General features: G+C 43.2%; 2 protein-coding genes across 2 annotated transcripts; one reads left to right on the plus strand and one right to left on the minus strand.

Moving 5' to 3' along the window:
* The first annotated feature begins 181 nt into the window (after nt 1-181).
* Nucleotides 182-5,981, plus strand: LOC134640921 (protein FAM124B). Its single transcript, XM_063493018.1, has 7 exons — nt 182-616; nt 1,013-1,044; nt 1,843-2,052; nt 2,396-2,791; nt 2,979-3,175; nt 4,195-4,351; nt 4,934-5,981. The coding sequence occupies exons 1-7, from the start codon at nt 546-548 to the stop codon at nt 5,512-5,514; spliced, it is 1,644 nt and encodes a 547-aa protein (XP_063349088.1). The 5' UTR covers nt 182-545; the 3' UTR covers nt 5,515-5,981.
* Nucleotides 5,982-6,597: 616 nt separating this feature from the next.
* mmp28 (matrix metallopeptidase 28) lies at nt 6,598-24,032 on the minus strand. The gene is made up of 8 exons (XM_063493019.1): nt 23,795-24,032; nt 21,889-21,965; nt 21,038-21,228; nt 13,960-14,181; nt 12,240-12,485; nt 8,925-9,074; nt 8,417-8,584; nt 6,598-7,786 (listed from the first exon to the last, which is right to left on the minus strand). Exons 1-8 carry the CDS (start codon nt 23,912-23,914, stop codon nt 7,392-7,394), a joined length of 1,569 nt encoding a protein of 522 aa, XP_063349089.1. The 5' UTR covers nt 23,915-24,032; the 3' UTR covers nt 6,598-7,391.
* Between the last annotated feature and the right edge of the window lie 123 nt (nt 24,033-24,155).

Consider the following 24,155-nt stretch of genomic DNA (forward strand, 5'->3'; position numbering starts at 1 on the left):
AAGCTCTCCATATGGTCTTAAGAAGGTCTTAACAAACAACGTGTTTAACTTACAGTCTTTGGAGCCTCCCCTGCACTTTTAAATCTGCCCAGGCCGTCTGGACCGTCTCCTTTGTCTTGTCATTTTGTTAGAGCTTGCCATCTGCTCTGTTATTATAGGAGGCGGCTTTGGATTTAAAGTAGCACCACCTCTGCTGGTCCCTTTCGCCCGGGATTTGGTCTCAGTAGCTCTGCGCAAACATACGTACACCCTCAAGCCTGCTTTTCTTCTAGACTCCAAACGGGCCACCTCTCCTTTTTTACTTTTCTTTTCTTTTTTTAAAAACCCAGCGGGTCTTACAGTTAAAACTAAGGATAAACCAACGGTGTATGGGTGCCATGTGACGTCAGCGTCCCAGCAAGTGTCCCATTTTTTTTTTTTTTTGGAAACAGCCTGCGGAAAGAAATCAAACAGGATGCTTTTCAGCCCGAGTGTGGTCTGCCGTAAACACAGCTCAGACTCACTGGCCGGAGCATGGGCGCAGATGTGAAAGTGTGGACCGGACCATGTTGCGCCGAGCGGCGGTGTTGAAGAGAGCCGACGATGAAAACGTGGACTCCGGAGCTGATACTGCCGAGTGAGTGAGTCAACGGTCCCATCGCTAGCTCCGGAGGCTAACCTCAGCTAGCCAGCTTCGCTTTTTTTTTTTCTTTTCTTTTTTTTTAGCGGTTGCCACAATGGAAATTAATTTTGCTCCAGACATTAAATTATGAAGAGTATGACTTTATCGTTCATTTAACCCTTTAGCACTTTACGACATCGGCTTTTTGGCAGCTGCTGTGATCTTTACGGTTTTTTTTCTAGTGATTCTTTTAAGTTGTACGCTAGCTAACAACAGATAAAGTGTTGTCATGGAGACCAAAGTAAAGGGAACGTTTCCAAACCGGCCACCACAAGATGGAGACAGTTTTTTGTGTTTCCCCAAGTATATGAATGAATAATAAACTAAATTCGTGGCCTTTTTTGTTTTCAGATCAGACTGCAGCAGGATGTCGTCGTCTGGCAGTAAGTAATCCTAGACTCACACACACAGAAAAAGAAAAAAAAAACCACTCAAACTTACTTTTCGCACCTTTATAAAGACAAAAACAGTAGTCTAAACCATCTTACCTCGTGGGTTGCAGTACAGCCCAATTTGATTTTAAGTGGGTCAGACCAGTGACTCTAAATATTTAATCCCGCAGATTTCTTAATATATGAAAAATAAGTAAAATTGAATCCGTTTTTTGCATGTGTGGATTTGTGGATCTGCCATACTGTAAATAAAAAATGACATTACTGCAGTAGGAAAATATGAACTTTTTCTGTAATGTATTATTCATCTGTTACTTGAACATGAATGGCCATGTGGGAGGTTTTTATCTTTATAAAGGTTGTAAAATAAACGATACAATTAAAAAGATTAAAAGTCCAAATTTATGTCCAGTGGGCTTGAAAAAATGTAATCAGATGGAGCAGTAAATGATATCTATAATCACACAAAAATTTTAAATGATATCTTGAAAACTGTGGATAGTAGACAGACAAACAAATGAACCGATTAAATACTCCTTCCCTTTGGGGGGATAAACGTATTCTTGAATTAGTTTAATGATGGAGTGAGACTGTACCCTTAAAAAAACCCAGAAAAGCCAAACCAGAGCCTTTACAGCTGTTCCCCAACCTGACTCGTAGTTAAATCATTTGGTAGTTGGTTTTGCCCTCCTCCAAAACCTAATGTGTTGTTCCAGCAGTGAAGTTGTTGTCCCTGTCTAAAATATCTTTGTACACTCTGTGCCTCGTGTTTTTTGTGCGTCACATCAGTCGACCTCGTGAGCAGGCGGGTCAGACAGCAGCAGCAGCAGCAGCTCCTGCTAATGCACTTGCATCTGCTGGCTAACCCCGGAGACTCGCTGCTGTTGCAGCACACCCTGGATCGCCTGCTGCGCTGGCTCTGTCCGAGCCTACGCATCTTCCACGTGTCGGAGAGGGCCTCGCCATTCAGAACTTACCCCCGCCTCTGCCCCGTGGCTGGTAAGGATCCTGGGTTTTCAGTGTGTAGTCCTGCATTTCAGCACAGTATGTAGTAAGCAGTACATATACTTGGATCTCAGCTGTTTCTTTGGCACGGATGTTTCAACCATACATTATACCTTATTACACACTTTGGAGGTGTATTTTTCAGCTATAATGATAACTTCCATATGTGAAAATGAGAAATATTTAGAGAAATTTAAGATTGCCATTGAGGTCAACATCCCCCTCCATCAAATGTTGCACTTTAACCGTTGTAAACATGCCATCCCACAATGAGCTCCTGCCAGAGCCATGTCTGTTTTTACTTAGAATGAATAAAATAAAAGTTGACATCTTTCAGGCTACCCGTCTCTGGCCATCACTTTCTTCCTGCACGAGGCCTACGGAGAGGAACGAATCCTCAAAGTGCTGGACTTCTTCCAGCGTCCTCCCTGGCACTATCATCACACGGAGAGTTGTGGCAGCCGAACCGGAGGGATCCACATTACTTCCAGCAGCTCGCCCTCCAATGCCCTGCTGCGGCCCTACCTCCTGCCCAGCAGAGACTTTTATAGCTTGGGTGCGGGGATGCCGGTGTGGGGAGTTCGACCAGTGCACTGTGGGGGTGAGATACTACGTGTGACGCTGTACAGTGCGTATGACAATTATGAGGATGCTGTGCGGCTCTATGAGACGGTGCTGCAGCGACAGGCAGAGGAGCAGAAGGCAGGATTCTGCTGGTTCACCCTGCATATGGGTAAGGCTTTAGAGTGTTTGCTCTTGATTGTGCAGTGTTGCTTTTATACTCCTCAAATTAAAACTACATACACATTTATTTATTTCAAATTTTGTAAATTTTGTAATAATAATTTTTTTTAAACATCGTATTAAAAATGTGTCTTATCCTCTGCTGTCTCCTCCTGCCTTATTTCCCCTGCATCCAGAGCCCGGGCTCTGCCTACAGCTGGCTTTAAAGCAGCTGTCACCAGGAGTTCGGGTGGAGCCATGCAGCTCTGCTGTGCTACAGTTTAGTGTGGAAGAAATTGGCCAGCTGGTTCCCCTGCTGCCAAACCCGTGTACCCCCATCAGCGCTACACGCTGGCAGACTGAAGACCTCGACGGCAACAAGGTTCTCTTTCAGGTAACTGCAGGTTATCTTCTTCTTTCAGCTGCTTCCTCATGGGTCGCCACATAGGATCCACCGTCTCCTTCTCACCCCTAGCATCCCCATGAATCTTTTCAGTTGTCTTCCTCTTTACCCCCGGCCTGCCAGCTCTGTCTTCAACATCCTTTGTCCAGTATATCCACTATCCCTCCTCTACACATTGTCCAGACTGTCTCAGCCTTCCCCATTTAACTTTGTCTAAAATGCTCCTTGTTACCAGTTCCTCTAATGTACTCATTTCTCTTCCATAAGAGAAGCCTCCAGCTCTGCCTCCTGTCTTTTTATTAGTACCACCTTCTCCAAACCTTACACCATAGCAGGCCTCACTACCATCTTGTAAACCTCCCTTTCACCCTTGCTGCTATCCTTTTGTCACAGATCACTCCTGACACTCATCTCCACCCACTCCACCCTGCCTACACTCTCTTCTTCACCTCTCTTGTGCACTGTCTTATACTTTGGAGGGTTGACCCCAGGTTAACTCAACATAACTGCAGGTTATTTTGCTGAGTGTTTTTAAAAGTCAATCTCGCTCTTTATGTTAAACGTGAGGATTGTGTGAATGGCAGATTGACGCAGCCTCGCATTGCAAGAGTAAACACGCTGAAGTGTGGGAGGTTTAACCACTAATTACCTCACAGAATGCTGGGAAACTGGCAAGACCTTTGTTCCATGTGCCACTAATGTGTGATTTATGAAACAGGAAATTTTTATGTTTTAGATAAGGATTTGGATCTAATGCAAATATATGCAAATCTGTGAATGTTATTTTATGAAACTAATAACATAGTGTAAATATAACTGAACCAACTGTTGTATTGCACTGTTTGTCATGGTGGGAGATGAACATCTGTTCAGGTGTAGATGGGCTGGGGCTTCCAACAGGAGTTTACATCCTGTATTCTAACAGATAAACAGTAGAAACATAAAGATATGTTTGGATGTAGTCCTGGTATACGTTATAATCCCATTCCTTCTGTCGTCCTGTGCTGCAGGTGAAAACCCTGGCACAACCTCAGCGACCTCTGACCTGTGCTTTCCCCCTGACTGGCTCGAGCATGCCTCCTCGAGGAATTCAACTCAGCAGCTCGGGACACAGCCTTTCACCCTGCAGCCTTACATCTCCTCTGTCCGGGCAAACACACAGGCACGGTAAGCTGCGATGTTCAATCTTTCAGTGGGAGATTTATCGCCTGGAGCTTGACAGACAGGGAGAAATATCTCCAAATTACTACTTCACTGAGCGCTCTCCCAAAGACTTCTGAGTTCATAATGATTCCCTGGCGCTCTCTAATTGCCGTTGTATTAAATGATCATTTTGACTTAGAAAGCATTTGTACGTATAATGATTCAAATATTAAATGTTTCCGCCAGCACAGTGCAAAGTCTTTTTATTGGAGATGAATATCAGTAGAAAAGTTTACCAGTAATTATACTGGCCATGTGGTCTCTTTTTTTAAGTAGTTATTTGAAGCAGTTCAGATTTTTTTCACAGGAAGTGTTAAGTTACATAGTTAAATTTTTTTGGAGAAAGTTTTTAGGTAAGTAGTTTTTTTTTGTATAGCCCTTTAAAAAAAAGTCACAAAGTGAAAAGAATAAAGACCCAAAAGAGGAGGAGAGACAACATTACAGCTTAAAGTAACACAAAGCAGAAATAGTTTTCATGTTTGTTTACACTGAGTGTACGATTTTTAATTTTTTAATTAAAACATCTGTTTGGTGTTTCTTTGCCAGCCCAGAGACCGCGCAGCGACCCCATCTTGGAAAAGCTTCATGGAGGAAGTGGTGGAGCAGAGAGCCTGGGATCAGGAAGCTGCTGTAGCACTCCTCCTGGCAGCTCCTGTTACTCGTCCCAGCGAAGCAGCCCTGCTCCAGTCTCAACCTCCAACCACCCCGACTCTCCGCTGCGTCCCTCGATCACCCACTCTCTCTCCCATCTCCTTCTGGAAGAGGACGAGGAGGAGCCGGAGACCAACGTTGACACAGGAGCGGCCGTCTCTCCTCGCCCAGACCCAGCAGTCAAAGCGATGACTCGCTCCTCCTCTCTGGACCTTTTGGTGACCCTCCAGTCAGAGAGACCCACAACAGTTGGAGCTTCAGCTGTCGAGGAACTGGCCAAGGAGCTGAGTGATTGTTTGCAAGGAAAGCACACACACCTTCAGGAGTCGTCTGGGACATGGGGCTCTGGTGGTGGAACAGATGCAGGCAGGACCAGGCAAAGCCCCTCTAACAGGCCCCTGGTAGAAAACAGGACTACAGCTGAGCCGGCACGTGTGAGGAACTGTGAGGAACCGCTGGATGAGTTCTTCATCTAAATTCCTACCACCTTGTCACGAGCAGTGGTAATAATCACAGACAAACAACGGGGACACCGGAGCACTGCAGCAGTTGACACGTAACATCCAGATGTCTAAATACTAGTTTAACTTGTCTTGTTTTTTCAAGACAGCGCAGGTAAATGTAATACAATGAATGTCTAAGTTAGTTTTATACATAGGTGCAGCTAATGATTTGTGCAGCTGTTGTAGCCGAGTGAATAGCAATCAGAGTTTTGTATTTAAGTGAGGCACACTAGGCTTCTTCTCATCACTCAGCTAGGCAACTTTTTTTTCTTTGATTAACTTCGAACAGATTAAGATGATCTCAGCGTTAAGGCTGTCTTTGATGTTGCCCTTGGTCGTGATTAGAAAGCTGATTTAGCTGACTTGTGGCTTTTAAAGCATTTGTTTTAAGGAACTTCAGATAATCATTGATCCAGAATTTGCTTGTTAAAATGGACAAGCAGTGGAGTAAACCAGGCTACATAACAGTAATGAAGAATTATCTCCCTTTAGTCGACCTGACACCTCAGAAATGCTCATTACTGAAAGGTCACAGTAAGGACAGGTTAACTTGAATGAATTTTTTATGATCACTTAAACAGTGTTTGATCATTACAGCTGTTCTGAAGGCAAAAGATGTTAAGTGAGGAAAAGAATCGTAATAAGAAATGTAATGATTCAGGTCAGACTAGTCTCTTACTTATTTTTCTTTAATCTTTTTTTTCCTTTGAATTGTGATCAAGGGCTTTCTCAGTTTAACCTAACAGATTAATTGGAGTCTGGGTTTTTTCACTTGTGCATTATGAGGTCAGAGTTTTTCCCGCTGGGCTCCGTAGGCAAGCTGGGGAGCTCGAAAACGTCAGAGCATTTAACTGTTTACTGGAAATAATTGTAACTGGAAGAAAGCGAGTATTGTAAGCAAGTAGTGTGTAACATGTTCAGTGATGTAGGCTAAAAGATAAATGATTGGAATAATAAAATGGCTACGTCGTTGCGCCCGCACAGCTGTGTGTGTGTGTGTGTGTGTGTGTGTGTTTACATGCAGGCAGGCAGATGAAGTAGGAGGTGAGAAGTGAATGCTTGAAGTTTCCCAGACATATATTCACACAGCTGATAACACTGCTACGCTGAATACTCAAATCCAGATCAGACATAATTTCATCTTTCAATGAATGTTGAAACACAGATAGTTACAGCTGCTTTACACACCGGCCTTTAGACACAGAACACGTAAATTGCAGATTGTGTGCGTTAAAAACATTCTTAATGCAGCCGGTCACACCGGCCGTGTAATTTAGCAGGAAAAATTTGCAGCATTTATTTTTTTAGGCTCAAGCTCGATTTTTCTGATTCAAATACAGAGATCTGACCAATCAGACTGCTGCATTTGGAAACAAGTGCACTCACTCAAAACACCAGACGATACTAAAAATGCAAAGATATGGAAATAGTCAGATAATACTATTTTACCTCTGACACGCAGCTAGACGCTGCTCCGAATCAATGGGCAATCTCTGAAATGATTTTCTGGCTCTTCAGATATGGTCAAGAGTTCAAACTGCCCCACTGACATCCTGAAACGTCATCGCCATCAATGACTCACCTGCACTGCTCTCACACTCTGTCATGATTGATTTGGGGCCTCTAGCAATCAGGAGGGATTGAACATCACATTCCAGAGTAAGTATTATAATTTAAACACTGCTGCTGATGATGATGTACAGTCCTGTTGAGGCTGTAATTACACTTCCATACACAGTAATGCTAATCGCTCTGCAGTGTAAATACTGTATGTGCTGAGAAGCTGTAGCTCCTCTGTGTTACAATACATCAACAAATTGCGCTTTAAATCCTGCGGCGCCATCTGCTGGTCAAAGGATGTTGTTGCTCTGAGGAGCGCTCCTGCAGCCGGTCCAGCTCAGGTCCTTGGCCCAGTGGCCCTCTTTGGTGACTCGCACCTTCACTGGGTCAAACCTCCAGAACCGCTTTTCTCTGAAGAAGTAAAGGCGGCCGTCTGGACGGGTCAGCGCCCCGTTGGTCCCCTGCGGTACGCCAGTCCAGTCTGCCAGCTTGCGTGGGTAGTAGGGTTCTTGGCGCAAGGTTTTAAGGTTGAGTACGGAGTAACGGGAGCCCTTGAAGAGGACCATGTGACCCAGAGGAGCATAGTAGAAGGCACTGTCAGGGTGACGAGGCAGTCCTAGCTCGCTGCTCTTCCTGGGGAAGCCGGGGTCAAGCGTGCTGCCCGTGTAGCGCCAGATCCGCTTCCCTGCACAGCAGGAGGCAAGAGACACTGAAATGACACCAAACTTTATGCTCACGAAGAGTCTAGAATAAAATAAAACCTCTATTTCACCAGTCCTGCACAAACAATACACCATCTTATGATATTTAGCAAAAAACTCAGACTTCGGGACACCAGGCCTTTTAAGAGATGAAATAACTTTACCGAAACGCAATATGTTCTTTAAAACTAAGCATAACTTTGACTAAAGACAAAAATTACACACAGTATGAACAAGTGTTTTGGGCGGTTTTCTTAATTTAAAAAATTTGTGATTATGATTTATGGAGATTAATAATGCATCAGAGCATCTGAGCTTTGCATAAAACTGTTTGCATTCGGCAGATAAGAAAGTCTTGTCAGGTTTTTGGTATTTAGTGGAACATTTTGGCACTATCTTCAGACAAATTTTTGTAGCCTTTAGCACAAAGACGATTAAAACCACAGCTGGAGCCTCACTGCCGTATTCAGCCTTTAAGCAGCACTTTGCTATTTTAAAAGGCACGAGAGGATCTATTTTGGGAGTTTTAACAGATGCGTGAAGTTAGCCAGCAGTTTAGGAAATGCCTTTAAAAGGAGGTGTGAGTCACATTAATGTGCTCAATGAGGCAGTACCTTTGAAAAAATACCATTTGGAGTCCGGCGGAGAGAAGGCAGTGGCCTCGATGGCCGGAGGGAGGTCGGGCCAGCGCTGATGGAGAGGCAGCGGGCCACTTATGCTCCCTTCAGCCGGTACAGTCCAGTATACGTTGCCCCGAATGACCAGCACTGTCTTATTTTGGTCTGGAAAACAGATTAATATACGTGTATATGTCTCTCATTCTTGCACAGAGCATGCTGGGGAAATTAGAGCATCTCACTTTTCTCGCTCTTCTCTCAGATATCATGAGAACACATGGGTGGCTTAAACTTTCTTTCCTGTTTTGCTTAACTATAAAATGATTTTGAAATACAGGAAAGCAAGTATTTATCAGAAGCTTTGTCCTTTTGTTATAGAAATAAATATGAAAACAGGAATATCCACTGTTCCTGCTACAGGGTTTATTATTGTTCTTCAGCTTCTTCTACAAGAGTTGTGGCTGAATGTTGTTTTCTGATAAGATTTCATTTATTCGGACCTCACCCATAGTGATGGCATCAAAGACGCCCTGGCAGTAGAGAGGCTGTCCCGGGGTGTCGCGTCTGCTTTGAAGCTCTGAGAACTCCCACTCCTGCAGCGCAGCGTGCAAAACCTGACCCGGCAACCTCACCGGGCGATCGCCTAATGGTTTACCTAAAGGCACAAAAAATAAAGGAAGCAAAGCCATAAAACAATGAAGAGGAAGAGCTGGAGTTTATTGTTAACTGTTCTCGTTGGCTGACCGGACAAACTTTACATTACAGATCGGTCCGATTTCTCATGCATCCCAAACAGCAATTTAACTGTTTACTAAATTAGATCAGGAACAAATGGGAACACAAACTGTGGAGATTTCTTCTTAAACAGGACTTGGAGAATGTTAACATTTAAATTGTCCTTTACAGGATGTGGCTGGGTTGATGTATACTGATGGATGACATTCCAGTGCACAGGAAATAAACAACAGACTGAAGATAGAGCACGGGCTGGAACCTTTAACATTTTTTAACTACCAAAATCAGAGCCGTCCTATTGTTATTGGCCCGCGTACCCTCGCAGTGCGCACATGAAAAGAATAAAGGAGAAAAAAAAAGGGGGGGGGGGGGGGCACAACACATTGAGCTCAACTGAAGAGTAAATGATAGCGCTTCAGATGTGATTACAGCCACTTTGTTTGCAAGGACCTCAACAAACATTTTTGTAGGAAGATGGATAAAATCAGCACACCCAAGAAAAGGAGGAAGAAGGCAGGAAAGATAGCTTTACTGTGCGCACCGCAGTGGTATCCAAAAGCTCATTGTGAGCATGTAGGAGCAGAGATGACTTCACCCAAACACACAAACTCCCTCCTCGTGCTCTGCCACATTCATCAGAAGTGGAAGAGATATTTAGATATGAAATTGCACCAAAGTGGCAACTAAACTGAAATATTAAAGCTATAAATCCTAAAATTAATGTCATATAGGCCTGGATGTGAATAATATTTAACTTTATACTGCTGAACTTCATATTGGGGAGGATGTTTGAGGTTATTGCATTACATTCTGCACTAGTTACATAGTTACATATTTCTGTAACTGTTTTACGAGCTGCTGTCCCTTTAAGGCCACACGCCCTTTCTGCCACTGCCACTCACTGGATATTCTCTCTTTCAGGTCGTGCTCTGTAGATCCTAGAGATGTTTGTGTCAGATAAAGTGTCAGCAGCAGACCAGCTCAAAATAATCAGACCATTTAAGACACTTTAATGATCTTTCTTCCTCATTCTGATGCTCCCTTAGTTTAAACATCTACATGTCTAAATGCACTGAGCTGCTACCTTGTGGTTGGCTGATTAGATATTTACATTAACAAGCAGTTAAGCAGGTGCATCTTACAAAGTGGCCGGTAAGTTTGCGCTGACCTCATTATTTCAAACTGGCCATATTTAATATGAGCAGCCAGCATTGTAACAGTATATATAACAAAGAAAGAAAAGCATAAAAAGTCCACTTCAAGTCAAAGTTGTCGATGATGTCTCCGTCACAGTGCACACGCCACTGTATTCAAAGGCAGAAACACCAAATCTATGTTTGCTCTCTGACATATCCAGTCTGCTCACATGTGCTCCTTATCAGATTGAAGTGCCAGGAATGATTCACCCACCCACACACCCACCCACCCACCCACACACACACACACACACACACACACACACACACACACACACACACACATTCACATATTCTCCTTAAAGCTTATATGTTTAAGCAGATGTAACATTTTTGGAGCATCAGCAGTTTTGTCAGCTGGACTCGTCAGTTTTGGAGCCGCTTGACGTTTACGTGGGAGCAGCTGCAGTGTGCACAGGTTGATAAGAATAAAGGAGAAAAAGCAGACCAAGCTTCATTTGAGTGTCCGCTACCCAGGATTCCCAGCAGGAATCCTGGGTAATTTTCCCTGAAGCAAAAAATACCCCAAAAGCTATTGGAGAGTTGTCTTGAGGTCTTTGTGTAAGGTCTGCTGATAAGCGGCCACCCAAAGTTCAAGTTTCACTAAAAACAAAAGCACATACAGCTTAACGACCAACTAAAGGTAATTATCTGCTATAATTGCTGCCATTTAATTCAATCTATGGTCAAATTGCTTTAGGTCCTGAATGTAACTGAAATAAAGATGTGTGTCTCTCTGTTCGGCCGATACAGCGGGAGTGAAGGGCCACTTTAGGATGGTGAAGACAGAATATTTCAGAGGCAGAGCAGATGGAACTCCTCACTTATTAAATAAAAGGAGAGGCAGCTGGACGTGATCTGCCTGCAAGCTTCTGCTGATCTCAGGTTCAGAGCTGTGTGCTTGTCCTGCAGCCACGCAAGCATTCCTGCACAGTGTCTTGTTTTTCTCTGTGCAGCTGCCGTACACCTGAGAGCCCGGGCCAGAGCACAGGAAGCTCCTCATGCATCTTCAAAACGTCACACAGTCACGGCTAAAGAGCTGCTGGCAATGCAAAAATTATTTAAGACGTATTGTTGTGCAGCTGTTGTGGAGAAATCATTTTCCAAGCAGCAGCAGAAAACCCCCCAAAAACAAGCAATAAAAGAAGTGTGCAGAGCGGCACATGTGGAAACCTGCCTCACACATGCCAGGAGGGACAACAAACTCACAGTAAACAGAAATTCTTACAGCCGTCATTCAAGAAGTCCAGGGTGATGCTCCCACATTGCAAAACCACAACGGTAATCTATCACAGCAGGTAACTACAGTGTGCATAACTGCAATGCTAATAATAATAATAATACACAAACAGGCTGCTGAGTGTGTTGTTTTGACACTCACACCACCTCCGCTGCTCTCCTTATAAACACTCCCACAGCAGCAGCTAAGAGGCTGTCAGGCTGAACAAACTCCTCCTGCTGCTAAAGATAAACTCAAGATTAGATTGCGATGTGTTGTGCATATTTCTTTTGCAAAGAACACGCAGAAACTTCGAGTGACTGCAAACAAGAAATGTAAGAAATTAAGTTTTGGCTTTGCTGCTCTACTCAGTCACCGTCAGTGTTTGGAGCTGTAGTGGCCTGCTGGCCTTTTTCACAGCTCGGTGCTACAGCTCCCAATTTGGAGGGCAATAGAACAGAGAGACAGTCTGGATTTGTCACAGTGCATGCACAGTTCATCAAAGCAGCCCCAGATCTTCACACTACCACCACCATGTCTGACTGTTGGTATGATTTTCTCTTTATGAAATGCTGTGTTAGTTTTATGTAACGGGATGCAACTCTTCCAAAAAGTTTAAACTTATTTAACATTTTAAATTGTTACCATAAACCAAGCACCATGTTCTCACCATACAGCTGCTGCACAGCAATAATGTCGTCCCAGCTCAGAACCAGCCCGCGGCCGAGCTTCCTGTAGTACGGCGACATCAGAGCGTGACGAACGGGGGAGTGCTCCAGGCCCAGAGTGTGTCCAATCTCGTGGGCGGTCACCATAAAAAGGTTGTGGCCCTTGTGCCCGTTTAGCGTCCACCTCTCCGCCATGTCGAAGTGGGCTTCGCCTCGGCGAGGCAGGAAGGCGTGAGCCAGAGTTCCCCCTGAACGAGAAAAAGGAAAAAAAACTCTGAAGCGCATTTATGATTTATTAGACCCTCATTCTTATTAGTGAAACCTAACACTGTTCACTCGCCATGTATTTATACACCGCTCTGCGTTTAATCGTTAGTGCCGTAGGTTTGAGCAGCTGTGGCTCAGGTAGAGCAGTTTATCTACCAATCAGAAGGTCAGTGGATCAATCTGTCACTCCTCCAGTCTCAGTATCGTTGGGCAAGGTATTAAACATCAAGTTGCCCCTCAGGGCATCCACAGGCATAGATAACTCACAGTAGAAAGGTGTTATATAAGCATGGGCGTAACTTTGTGCTGAACATTGGGGGGGTCAAGATCTCTGTCTAAATAAATAAATCTGGGTAAATTCCCAGATGATTAAACATGCAACTATTTTGCTGGTAATAACTGAAATGAGTAAAGAAAATCAACAGCCTATTTATGCAAGATAATTCATAATTTTATTGGGGGGATTATATTGGCTGGGTCTGATTATTGGGGGGGTCATAACCCCCCTGGAAATTACGCCCCTGTATTTAAGTTGTTTGTTCTTGCAAGATGCACATTTCAGCCTCTGGCACTGGAACTTTGTTCATTCTGTTTGATGCTATTTTTGATTAGTTCTATCTTCTCAGGATCTCAGCACAGAGCAGAAGCAGAGCAGCTGTCAGTGACAACATGTCAGATACAGCAAAAAAGGAGATGTGGCAGAGGTGCCTGCAGTGGGGCAGCAACTGCACTAAAACTGTTTGTTTTGTTTTTTTAAAAACCCCACTCTATATGAGAGTTCTCCAACAGTGGATCTGAGCCATAAAGCTTGACTTATTAGCCTGTATAAACTGACACTGTTACTTCATGCTCTTTTTCTTATGAGCTGGTTAGTTTAGCTGTTTTACTGTGTCATGCACAAAGTGCCGACCCACATGGACATAAGACACCAAAAAAGGCATACCTACTCATCTACTCAAGTGAAATAAAAACCGTGCAAGATTAAAATCACTCTTCTTATGAATTGCACCCAACTCGAACACGGTGAGGACTTGCAGGATGGTGCTGCTTCATGTATTAAAGAGGTCGTTAAAGACTCTGAACAGCCGTTCTTTCCATTGTGAGACTGGGAGCTTTCAGGTTACAAATAACACACAGTGTAGAGAAAAAAGTTGCATTAAAGTGCTTTTTAAATTCAGAAACTCTAATATTTCTATATTTTCTAATTTGCTGAGTCAGATCAAAGGATCTTAATGAGTTTACATGTTGTACTTAAATGTAAAAAACTTGTGATTTTGTGGGACTTAAGCCCAAATATTCCCAGTAATCTCATTACTAGTCACACCTAACTAATGAAATTAACCTGCCAGTACGTGTAAGGAGAATTTAAGGAAGTTAAATATCTTTAGAATTTCTTAAACAAGTCTTTGCAAATATAAATGAAGATGAAATAGATCAATGTGTTGTGACCCTGACCTGGTCCATCAAAAGCGTTGCTGGCCCCGTCGTTGTGGTCTCCTTCATAAAAGGCCAGCCGGATGTCTGCGGGTCCACCAGGGGCCTCCTGGAAGACCAGGCCCGACACGTTGCTCCACAGCTGGAAGGCAGCACGCACAGCCAGCCGGACAGAGCCCAGCGACAGGTGCTGAGGCCAGTTCACGATCTGGTAGGTCAGGTGGCGCTTGTACCACTTGTCAACTGGAGAACGGCCAGACAGAGAGAAGCAGAAATGAGACACTATGAAACTCCCAGTCTGGTTCATCTCAGCCGGTGCATCAGCAGATGAGCTCTAACCAACAAAAAGCCGGCGGTGTTATTCGGAGCAAGGCTTAGTTCAAAGCAATTATCAAAGAATATTAAAAAGTAATACTGGCTAAAACTCAATAACACAGTTAGCCCTCAGACAGGTACATGGGTAAAGATGCTAACTAAACGAGAATAAGAGCATAAAAAGTGCTCAGTCATGCTGATTTTCTCATATATGTTAAACTGAATTATCTTTTCAAAGAGAAGTGACCCTCTTTATAAGATGTCAAAACAATCCCTGCTTTGTTTCATTTGACTAATGTAGCTGTTTTCTTTCTTTTCAAATTTGCTGGATAGTCTGCTATTTTAAAGTAGTTGAACTTTTAGAGAGCTAATCCCATTGAAAATTGTTAAATTATTACTATTGTGTCCTTATTATGAGCCATTGATGTAGCTGTGGATTTACACCTTAAATAACCAGTGAAGAAGAACACCCCCCCCCCCCCCCCCCCCCCCACACACACACACACACACACCAGCTGCCTAGGCCTATTGCAGCATAATTAAGGGAGGACTGTTTTAAGTCTAATCTTAAAAGTAGAAAGGGTATGTGTCTCCTGAACCCAAACTGGGACTGAAAGAGGCCTGAAAGCTGAAGGCTCTGCCTCCCATTCTACTTTTAAATCCTCTAGGAACCAAAGTAAACCTGCAGTCTTAGAGGGATATGCTTTATCGGGGTGATTGAATTGAATTGAATTGAATTGTTTTATAGTTCTGAATGCCTGGTATCCCATCCTCAACTGTGACAAATCCAGCCGACTGAGCCAAAATGATAGGATGTTAACCATGCAAGCTTCCAGCTGGGTAAACTGACTGCATGCTTCACCAAACAGTTTACTTCACCATGTGTCTGTGGTTTCTTGGCTTAGGTATAATGACATGTGTCGCAAACTTCACAGTCACATCATTTGTTCGAGGATCGAAGGAAGGGGGGATTCATGCTCAGCCTTTCATTAATTTACAAGACTCCAATTTGTTCGTATACACACACATACACAGGAAAGAGTCTGGAAACAAAGCAGACATAAGAGCAAACACACACAAGCAGCTCAATACGCATCCACAACTAACAGACAAAAGGGGCTGCCTGCAGGAAACAATCAGCAGATAATATGAACCTTCAGAAAGAGGCAGCTGGAGAGGCTGTCGCTGACAGGACTTACAGAGCACTTTTAAATGAGAGCTTTATGAAACTGCACAGACTTTGCTCAAATAAGCCTCAATGCTGATTTTGTCAAAGGGGGTTTGGCCAAAACAAGAACACTGGACTGAAACCGTCACTGAAATAAACTTTGCACACGTGGGCGACGAATTGACGCTTAAACTTTGCAAGAAGTGATTCTTCTCCATTCAGTCTTCACTTCGGGGCTCGGCTGATTTACACATACTTGGAGAGCTGACGCTTAAGCGTCCACATAAATCAAACTTATTTTCCAAAGTTGTCAAAATATTTTTTTTAAAAGACCGCCAAATGTGACCGGGAGGTTTGCTCACGTTACACACTACTGCTCCGTCTTAAAGCCTCAGGCTGCCTGAGGCTGCTACAACGGAGGACAGACTCTGAGTGCTTTCGATGCCATTTGTGCTTGTTTAAATAATGCATTGCAAACAGAATATGGGAGAAATATACGAGAAGCATGTTCTGCATACTGTGAATGGCCGAGAGACCGCAACAGCACCCTGGAGACTGGAAAATATCTGGAAATCTGGAGCCATTAAGACATGGTTTTGGCAGTGACATCAGTGTGTAAGCTGTGTGAGTAAACACACAAACAGAAGTGCTTCGGCAGCAGCTTGACTCTTATAAGAACTTCATGCTTATCCTTTTTGTTGCAACAGTTTACACAGATATGACACTGTAAGAGTGGAAGCACATGGAGCCTCAAACACCACAAAAAAAAAATCTGATTCAAAATAAAGTGATCATTTGCCGCAATCCTCTAGAAGTCTGATTAGTATGATTTGAGAGTGTGGGATACTCAAACATGTTCCCATCCCAGCTCCACCTCTCATTCCAAGATGAACTGCACACATTAGGCCTATTACCGCATCATGTGTGTAGATGTGTATTCTCAGCAGAGCTCAGGCGCCTACTCTCCATCTCAGACCGCCGCGGAGTAAGAGGTCCCAGAGGACGGCAGAGAAGCCAGGAAGTCCGATACCCACAAGACATTCCAAGACTTCCCTTATGGAAGCAATTATGATGCCCTCTATAGCGGCAGTGTAGGGGAGGGCGTGCTATCACAGACATTAGGAAGTGACTTAGATCATCTGATAGCTAAAGTTATTGGTTGTGGAGGTTCGGGGAGATTCTGTTTGTTGCTGGTGTTAAGAAGGCTGTGCGACAAATGCACGCAAGAGATGCCGCTGACAACGAAGCCAATGGGCGAGGCTAAAAAAGGCCCGACGCGATGTACCAGATTTCATTCACGTCTCATGGGTTATTTTGTCCAGGCCGTGGTCTAAAATCCAAAATTTGTTTCAATTCAGTTTTATTTACATCAAATAAGGACAATAGTTTCCTCAGGGTGCTTTAGGACTCTACAATGAAAGAGAGAAACCTCCAATACTCAGACTAGACCTCCTATGAGCAAGCACTTGGCGACAGTGAGAAGGAAAAACTCCCTTTTAACAGGAGTCAGAGAGTGAAAGGAAGTGAGTGAAGAAGAAGCCCGGGCAGCATAATCAAGGGAGGATTCGGGGTCACTGGATCCAGGCCTAACTATAAATATTATCAAAAAGAAACTTTTAAGCCTAATCTTAAAAGTAGAGATAGTGTCTGTCTCCTGAATCCAAACTGGGAGCTGGCTCCACAGAAGAGGGGCATGAAAGCTGAAGGCTCTGCCTCCCAATCTTGTTTTAAATGTCCTGGGAACCACAGGTAAGCTAAAGGGCTCTAATTGGATGATACTGTACTCCCTCTCTTGAGAGGGAGTACAGTAAGGCCTCTGCCAGGCCTTATTGCAGACACCTTCACCTGCTACTTGTTTGCAGGTGAAGGTGTGATTTTTGTTTATCAGCTTCTGAGCTTCCTGGAAACTGAAAACAGACCTTGATTGCGGGCCTCAGATACCTATAAAGCCATTCATGCATATGAAAATAGGGAACTTTGCAAAAGAAACCAACTGTCTGCTGGAATCAGTGAATCTTTGACTGAACTGAAAACTTCGATCTAATTATTTAAAAATGAAATTATTGAAATAGTTACCAAAATTTGCAAAAATGCCCATTCATTGTTTAAGCGTCTACACTTCATGGCATGGATCCATGGAGGCACACCTCAGAAAAATACACACACACGTCATGCACTTAAATAGCTTATCTTAGACAAGCTGGTGGAAAGTCAGTTCTGTAAATATCAGTGGGAACAACCACAAGTCAAGGTCTGTTTTCAGTTTCCAGGAAGCTCAGAAGCTGATAAACAAAAATCATATCACACCACAGGTGAGAGTGAACGAGCAGGCAGCTCGTCTGACTCACCCACACTGCTGCAGTCGCACGGCTTCGTTTAGCAGCCACAGTCAGCTGTCAAGGTCAAACAGCTCAAACAGCATTAAGGGTTGGTTAGCTTTAAGTCATGGATCGCCTGCTTCACAGAATGGTAACTGTGCAGAAAACCTTTTAACTGTAGAGGTGGTGAACTCATACCTCTGTACATCTAATTACAAATGTTTGATATTTACTATTAAAACATAAATGATTAAATAAATGAAGGCGTAATTCTCTGACATCTTTAATGACTTTAAAAAACAAGAACTGGATGTACAGGTTGGAATTTATTTGGGATTTTCTCATCCACACACAGCGTCAAAAGGATACATATATGTTCACTTTAATAAGCAAATGTTTTACAATGTCTAACTTAACTTCTTGTTAGTGATCTTAATTGGCAACAACTGGTATAGAAATGACACACTGGATTTACCAATACTCAGAGCAATGAGAACTGTAGATTTAGACAAGTTGAAAAGGTCTGCAGGCCCATTTATAAACAACTGCAGACTCCAAGATCATCATTTCAAACAACTGTACACAAGTACAAGAAGACCCAAACTATCACCTTCAGATGAGGGAAAATCGGTTAGTAATCCAGGAACCACTAAGCCTCAAGCCTGATATGAACTGGAAACTGCAGGAACACCGGCATCACTGTCCACAGAGAAGCAAGTTTTTCATCACCGTGGAGTGAGAGGGTGCCAATGAAGAAAGAAGCTCCTCCCTTCAAACTATTTGGCTAGATTGACAAGAGGTATGTTTGGAGGCTTTCAAACCTAAGAAAACTATACGTGCTGTCAAGCATGGTGGTGGTAGCCCCGTGCTCTGGGGCTGTTTTGCTGTCAGTGGTACTGGTACATTGCATAAAGTGAATGGAATAATGAAAGAGGAGGATTTCCTCCAAATTCTTCAACATCACCTCAAATCAGCTGGATGGTTGAAACATGGACACAAACATGAAAATGATCACTGAGCTAACACTGAGCTTTTGGAATGGCACATGAATGTTATTCACATGAATGTTCCTCTCTAAGTAACATTTAACCAAATTATGTATGTATGTACATATTTAAACCTGTATGTATCCCTTTACTTTTTGTAGATTAAAGAAAATTCTAAATAAGTTAGAACCTGTGTAAGTTATTAAAGATGTACAATCATTCAACAGTTCAGAGAAATCCTTAAAAGACTTCAATTACCATGACATTCATGCTCATGATGAGTGTATGTAAACTTATGACCATAGCTGCAATCCATCCAACACACGTAACCAGAAGGAGGGAGGAAAAAACAGAGGATCAGCAAAGTTACACATAAATAAACAAGGATAGACTTGAACTGTTCCACAGGGTAGGTGAAAACATTAGGTCACATTATTGATCAAAAGAGATCACCAACATTTTTGGGTTTATCTGCACCACAGATGTGTCTGTACAGTATTTCCTGCCATGTGTTGAGTACATGTTGAGATATTACTCTCTGTGCTAAAGTAGAACAACTGACAGCCAACACTGTACATACCTGAGGCCTCATTTCTACTAAACACATGTTTTCACAGGACTCTGTTCAGACCAAGAGTCTGATCCAAACACAAAACTCCTTGAGCAAACACTCGTGAAGCTGCAAGCAGAAACATATCTGCCGTTTCTATCACATAAAGCGGCATAATGTTTGAGTTAGAGGTGGTGGCACCGCACAAGCAAAACGCTGTTATTCACAATTAAGCTATTATTGCTACAATACATCAGTGGATGCATGAAGCCAGATCAGTAAGAGGTTTGACCTGAGGGTGTAAAAGTATCTGCCGCCTGTTTAATAACACTGCCGCCTGTCATATGAGACAAGTCTGGGATCTTAAAGAGCAGGCTCAGATCCATTCAAACAGCTGACCACTGAGATAGGTAGCCAGTTTGGCAAACAACATAATCCAGTCAGTCAGTTATGGATGTGTGTACCAGAGGGAACGTGTCAGGTACTGACACGAAGAGGCAGCGGCAAACATCAGCCGCCGCTGCATTCCCCGAACATTAGCCAACCTCGTCAGTGACACTGAGGAATGCAGAGGCTTCACACATCATGAGGCTGGAGGCACAAGCACAGAGAGAGGGAGTGGAAAACATTACCGGGGCTTCTGGTGCTGTCGTCGGCCTGCTGCTGCTGTTCATTCACAAAGGAGATGTGACGAACAGCAGCACTGAGGAGAGACAGCGAGAACGAAAAACTCGGAGACGTACAAAAAGGGCGTTTACAGGTCTCATCAAAATCTGTAGAGTGGCCTTGGATGGAAGCAATTTCAGCCGGTCAGAGGGTCCTCCACCAAGGAAGTACTCTACTCCAATAAAAATACATGTGCAGATTCAAAATTAGTGGGCTGATCAATTCAAATATCGATGTAAATATTGATAGTGTCAGTACCAATGTCGATATTAGTATCCGATCGATACTAGCGGAAAAGGATCAATGCATTGTTTCTTGAATTTAAGTTAATAGTTTCAAATTCAGTATGTAGCCAACTAAATTGTGTTAAATCTTGTTTGGTAATGAAAGGGTACGCCTTGAATACAATTACATTAAAAATATCAGTAATATTGGCCTTGTATTTATTTGGTATCGGACTGATACCAAAACCGCTCAGCAAAGTTGTGTTATATTCAGTGTCTTCTTCTCTTGTTCCCATCAAGGATATTCTAACAACATAAAACACTGAAAGATAGGAGAGAGGAAACTCTTTAAATCCTCTGGTTTTTAGATTTTGGTATTTCGGTTTGGATAGAACAGATTTACCTCTCGGAGAAACTGGAAGTGAGGTTGCAGGGGTATATGTGTTTGGACGAGCCCATTTCCCCAAACCTTCATCTAAACTGAAGAACACATAGTGAGATGTGAAGGACTTCAGCAGATGAGAGAGAGAAGCATAATCCCAGTAACTAAAGACAAAGTGGAGACTAAAGTTGAAGTTTTTACCCAGTAAACATGACATGAAAGACACATGGGCTTGTGTAACTAAATAATAAGAATCACCCAGGGCTGACGTGTGCACCATCAGACACTCCACCAGCTTTAATTACTACCCTCAACTCTATTTAGTGCTTCAGTTTATGACGGCGGACCCTCCCAGTTAACTGTTGGTTCTTTCAGACCACAATGGGGCAAACAAAGGCGCTACATAAAAAGGCAGGGAATGAAATACCGGCTCTCATGTCAGTCAGGCTCACTTTGCACATGCATGCATATAAATTAAATAAAACAATACCTTCTGCAGCGGAGCGTCTCCTGCGCAGCTGCTGCTGCGGTCTCTGTCCAGTAAAGATGAAGTTTACTCTCTGAGCCCAGATCTGCTGGCTGCCCTCGTCCGACACCCCACAGCGGGGCTCTGCCATCCGCAGCAGGGTGGCGCTGTCAAGTTTGCCTGTGATGGGCAGACGGGACAACCACTGGAATTCTCTGTGGAGAGACAGAGAGAGACAAAACACTTAGAGTCTCTCTGTGTGAGTCAAAAGGGCTGCAAAAGGTGATAGATCTTTGCTGCATAGAGATTTAATGATCTGATGCACTTCTGTGTTTCTGAGAGGAGCTATTAAAGATTTGCACGAGAGCTTTCAGCCAGGCACTTGAACTGTTCCTGGATTCAGGTGAGTTACAGATACATATAACTCAAAAGTACATCAGCATCATGAAGCTAGGTTTCCCACATCAATGGATGGAAAGCAGAAGAGCTGTTAAGGTTGATAACATCAAAAATGTAGCCTTATCCCCAACCTTTATGTCCTTTATATACCAGAGCCTGCATACATTGAGTAGAGATGAGCATTTAGATACATAAAAACTGCACAGAGTTTACGAACACATCATTCAGTCCAAGATGAAGGAGTTTTAATCAGTTCCCATTATAGTACAGTGAGCAGACGGGCCAGAGGGCGAGGTTCCTGAAATTCCTGGATGGTTCAGGGAGGGTTCAGGAGAGGTTTCCCAATGCGGAGATGAGGGTGTGTTTTACTGCCCTGCACAGACGTTCAGCCCTGAGGCTTGTACCACACCGAGCTCACCCCTCCCTGTGATGAACACGCAATGCCTAGAGGTAGAAATGTGTGCAAATGGACCTACCGGACTGCAGACTGCACCTCAGCCGCATTGTGGATGTGGTGGTCATGATGGAGGTAGCCATACTTTTCCAGAAAGTCCTACAACAGAAGTCATACCTGTTAATAATTAAACTCCGAGAGAAGCAGCAGAACAAAAATGGTGATGGTTATGACTATGATTTTTACTAGCAGTGATAGCTGTACAGGGTGTGACAGTGACAGATGGATAACCATACGTGTTTTTAAAAACGACATACTAAAGAGGAGTAATGACATACAAATAATTAATTAAGCACTTACTAATACCTTACTAATGCTTAATAGTGTGACATTATTAAAAAATGCTACTGTTTTCAAAAACCAATACTGTCACACGGACATATTTCTAATAAGAACACAGCGTAGTAACCACACATCCCCATGAGTTTGCAAGACATCTGCATTATTTTACCATGTACATGGTTATGAGTACGCAGACCACCCATAAGACAAAGAAGCCCCCCGGGGGGCCCCAAAAACTCCCAAGTTATAATTTTGCAAGAATTCCATGTAAACATGCAAGTCACGGAAAGCTCCGGTGTAATACCTATAAAGAGCTTTAACATGAACCCACAGGGTACACGCCAACAGGTGTTGCATTATTCTGTGAGGCTGGTTCATAGTTTAATATTACAGCCCCTTCATGTTCAGACAACAGCAGCAGGCACCGCTCAGAGTGCGATTACAGATGTGACGGGGCGGAAATTAAAACTGAGGAGATGACAGATGCGTTTCAGCAACAGGAATGTGCAACAACAAAATAATAATAATAATAATAATGTTTCTGAAAATGCCACAGGGCTTTGTTTAATGTAAGAATGAAAGCAGAGCTGGTGAAACCAGATGAGGAAAGCGTGTAGTCTTTGGACAGCCAGCAAAAGGAGCTGTCAGATTAAAGCGGTGCAGTCTGAACCACAGCGAGGCAAAACTCGTTTATCTTTCTTTATGAATGGGTCAGATCTAATTGTCTTTATGCAGTAGACTTTAACATTACATCACAGTACGTGTAACCTTTCCTGAATGAATATAGGATATATACAGACTTTGTTTTTAAATCTGTTTTGAGTGGGGTTGCTCATTTTAGCTTTTTTTTTTAGTTTAATTGTTAGCTTTAGTCTTTTTGTTGTATGAAGGGCATATGCCAAGATGCAAGATTTGGGGAAAATCAGTACAGCTATAAGAAAACCCCCCCGCAACGACTCAAAATCTTTGTTCTTGGTTCATAATCTAGGTTAAATGTATGTTATTGGTATCGGCAATACTGGGACTGTTTTACATGGTATTGGATCTATATCGGTATAGATCTGAAGTTTGCAGTACGGTACAGCACTGTAGACATCAAAGCCTCATCAGACATGTTAATACAACTTAAATAGTAAAGTTCATCTATAATTTTGACTTTGTTTTCACAGCTTTTTACGTCCATTTTTAGTTAACTATACACAACATTGTCCAGCTGTAATAATTCCCGTTATTAAAAAGTTTGCACATTTTATAATGGCGACAAAACAGGAAAGCGCTATTATAGAGACAGGAGGGAGTTGCGTTTTAAATTGTGGGTTGTAAATGAAAAACAAAACAGCCATTAACAATATTTAATGTTTTTACAGAAATACATTTAGACAGACATGCACCTATTCGTCTGAAACACCTGTAAAATCATCTTATTTGATTACTGCTGCGAGCTATTAATGTTATTTTATTATAACCACCAAATTCACTGTGTCAAAGTTTCGGTGTAAAGCCGATAAAACAATTTCCCCGGTAGGATAACTTCGCAGTGCCCACAGCGTAGTTTTAAATGTGGGTCACTTTAATTCGCCTGCTTACCAGAAATGTTTGTAACAGAGGTCTTTGAGTCTCTGTGAAATGAGTTTTGACAGCAGTACCTCCGGGTCCAGGAGCAGCGGTGATCCTGCGGTAGTCTGAGCGGTGATGAGCGCCGTCACAGCCAGGAACCAGAGTCTCCTAACGCCCCGCTCACACAGGCCCGGAGCTCGGCGGCTCATCGCGGGGAGAACCGCAGTCAGCGCCCTGCTCCCTTCACAACCTCCATGATTAAATTTACCATCTGAGGACACTCAAGTGATCCCAAGACTTCTCCATCACTGCGAGGACTGACGGAGCTTATTCACAGCTGGAGTATTACAGGGAGAGGAGGAGGAGTGTGTCAGCACCGCCCCTCGTCTGCCCCTTTACTGCAGGGCAAAGAAATCCAAATCAGCAGGGCATGGCAGCGTTTCCCCAGCT

This window comes from Pelmatolapia mariae, linkage group LG14 (genome assembly GCF_036321145.2).
Source record: "Pelmatolapia mariae isolate MD_Pm_ZW linkage group LG14, Pm_UMD_F_2, whole genome shotgun sequence".
Classification (NCBI taxonomy): domain Eukaryota; kingdom Metazoa; phylum Chordata; class Actinopteri; order Cichliformes; family Cichlidae; genus Pelmatolapia; species Pelmatolapia mariae.

Excerpts from the sequence above, each read along its gene's own strand:
- LOC134640921 (XM_063493018.1), top strand. The coding sequence starts at position 546 with ATGTTGCGCCGAGCGGCGGTGTTGAAGAGAGCCGACGATGAAAACGTG. Across the intron at positions 3,176-4,194 it reads GCAACAAGGTTCTCTTTCAG|GTGAAAACCCTGGCACAACC; the intron begins GTAACTGCAGGT and ends CCTGTGCTGCAG. Across the intron at positions 4,352-4,933 it reads CGGGCAAACACACAGGCACG|CCCAGAGACCGCGCAGCGAC; the intron begins GTAAGCTGCGAT and ends TTTCTTTGCCAG.
- mmp28 (XM_063493019.1), bottom strand. The coding sequence starts at position 23,914 with ATGAGCCGCCGAGCTCCGGGCCTGTGTGAGCGGGGCGTTAGGAGACTC. Across the intron at positions 12,486-13,959 it reads CAACGCTTTTGATGGACCAG|GGGGAACTCTGGCTCACGCC; the intron begins GTCAGGGTCACA and ends TTTCTCGTTCAG. Across the intron at positions 9,075-12,239 it reads TGCTGTGCAGCAGCTGTATG|GTAAACCATTAGGCGATCGC; the intron begins GTGAGAACATGG and ends TTGTGCCTTTAG.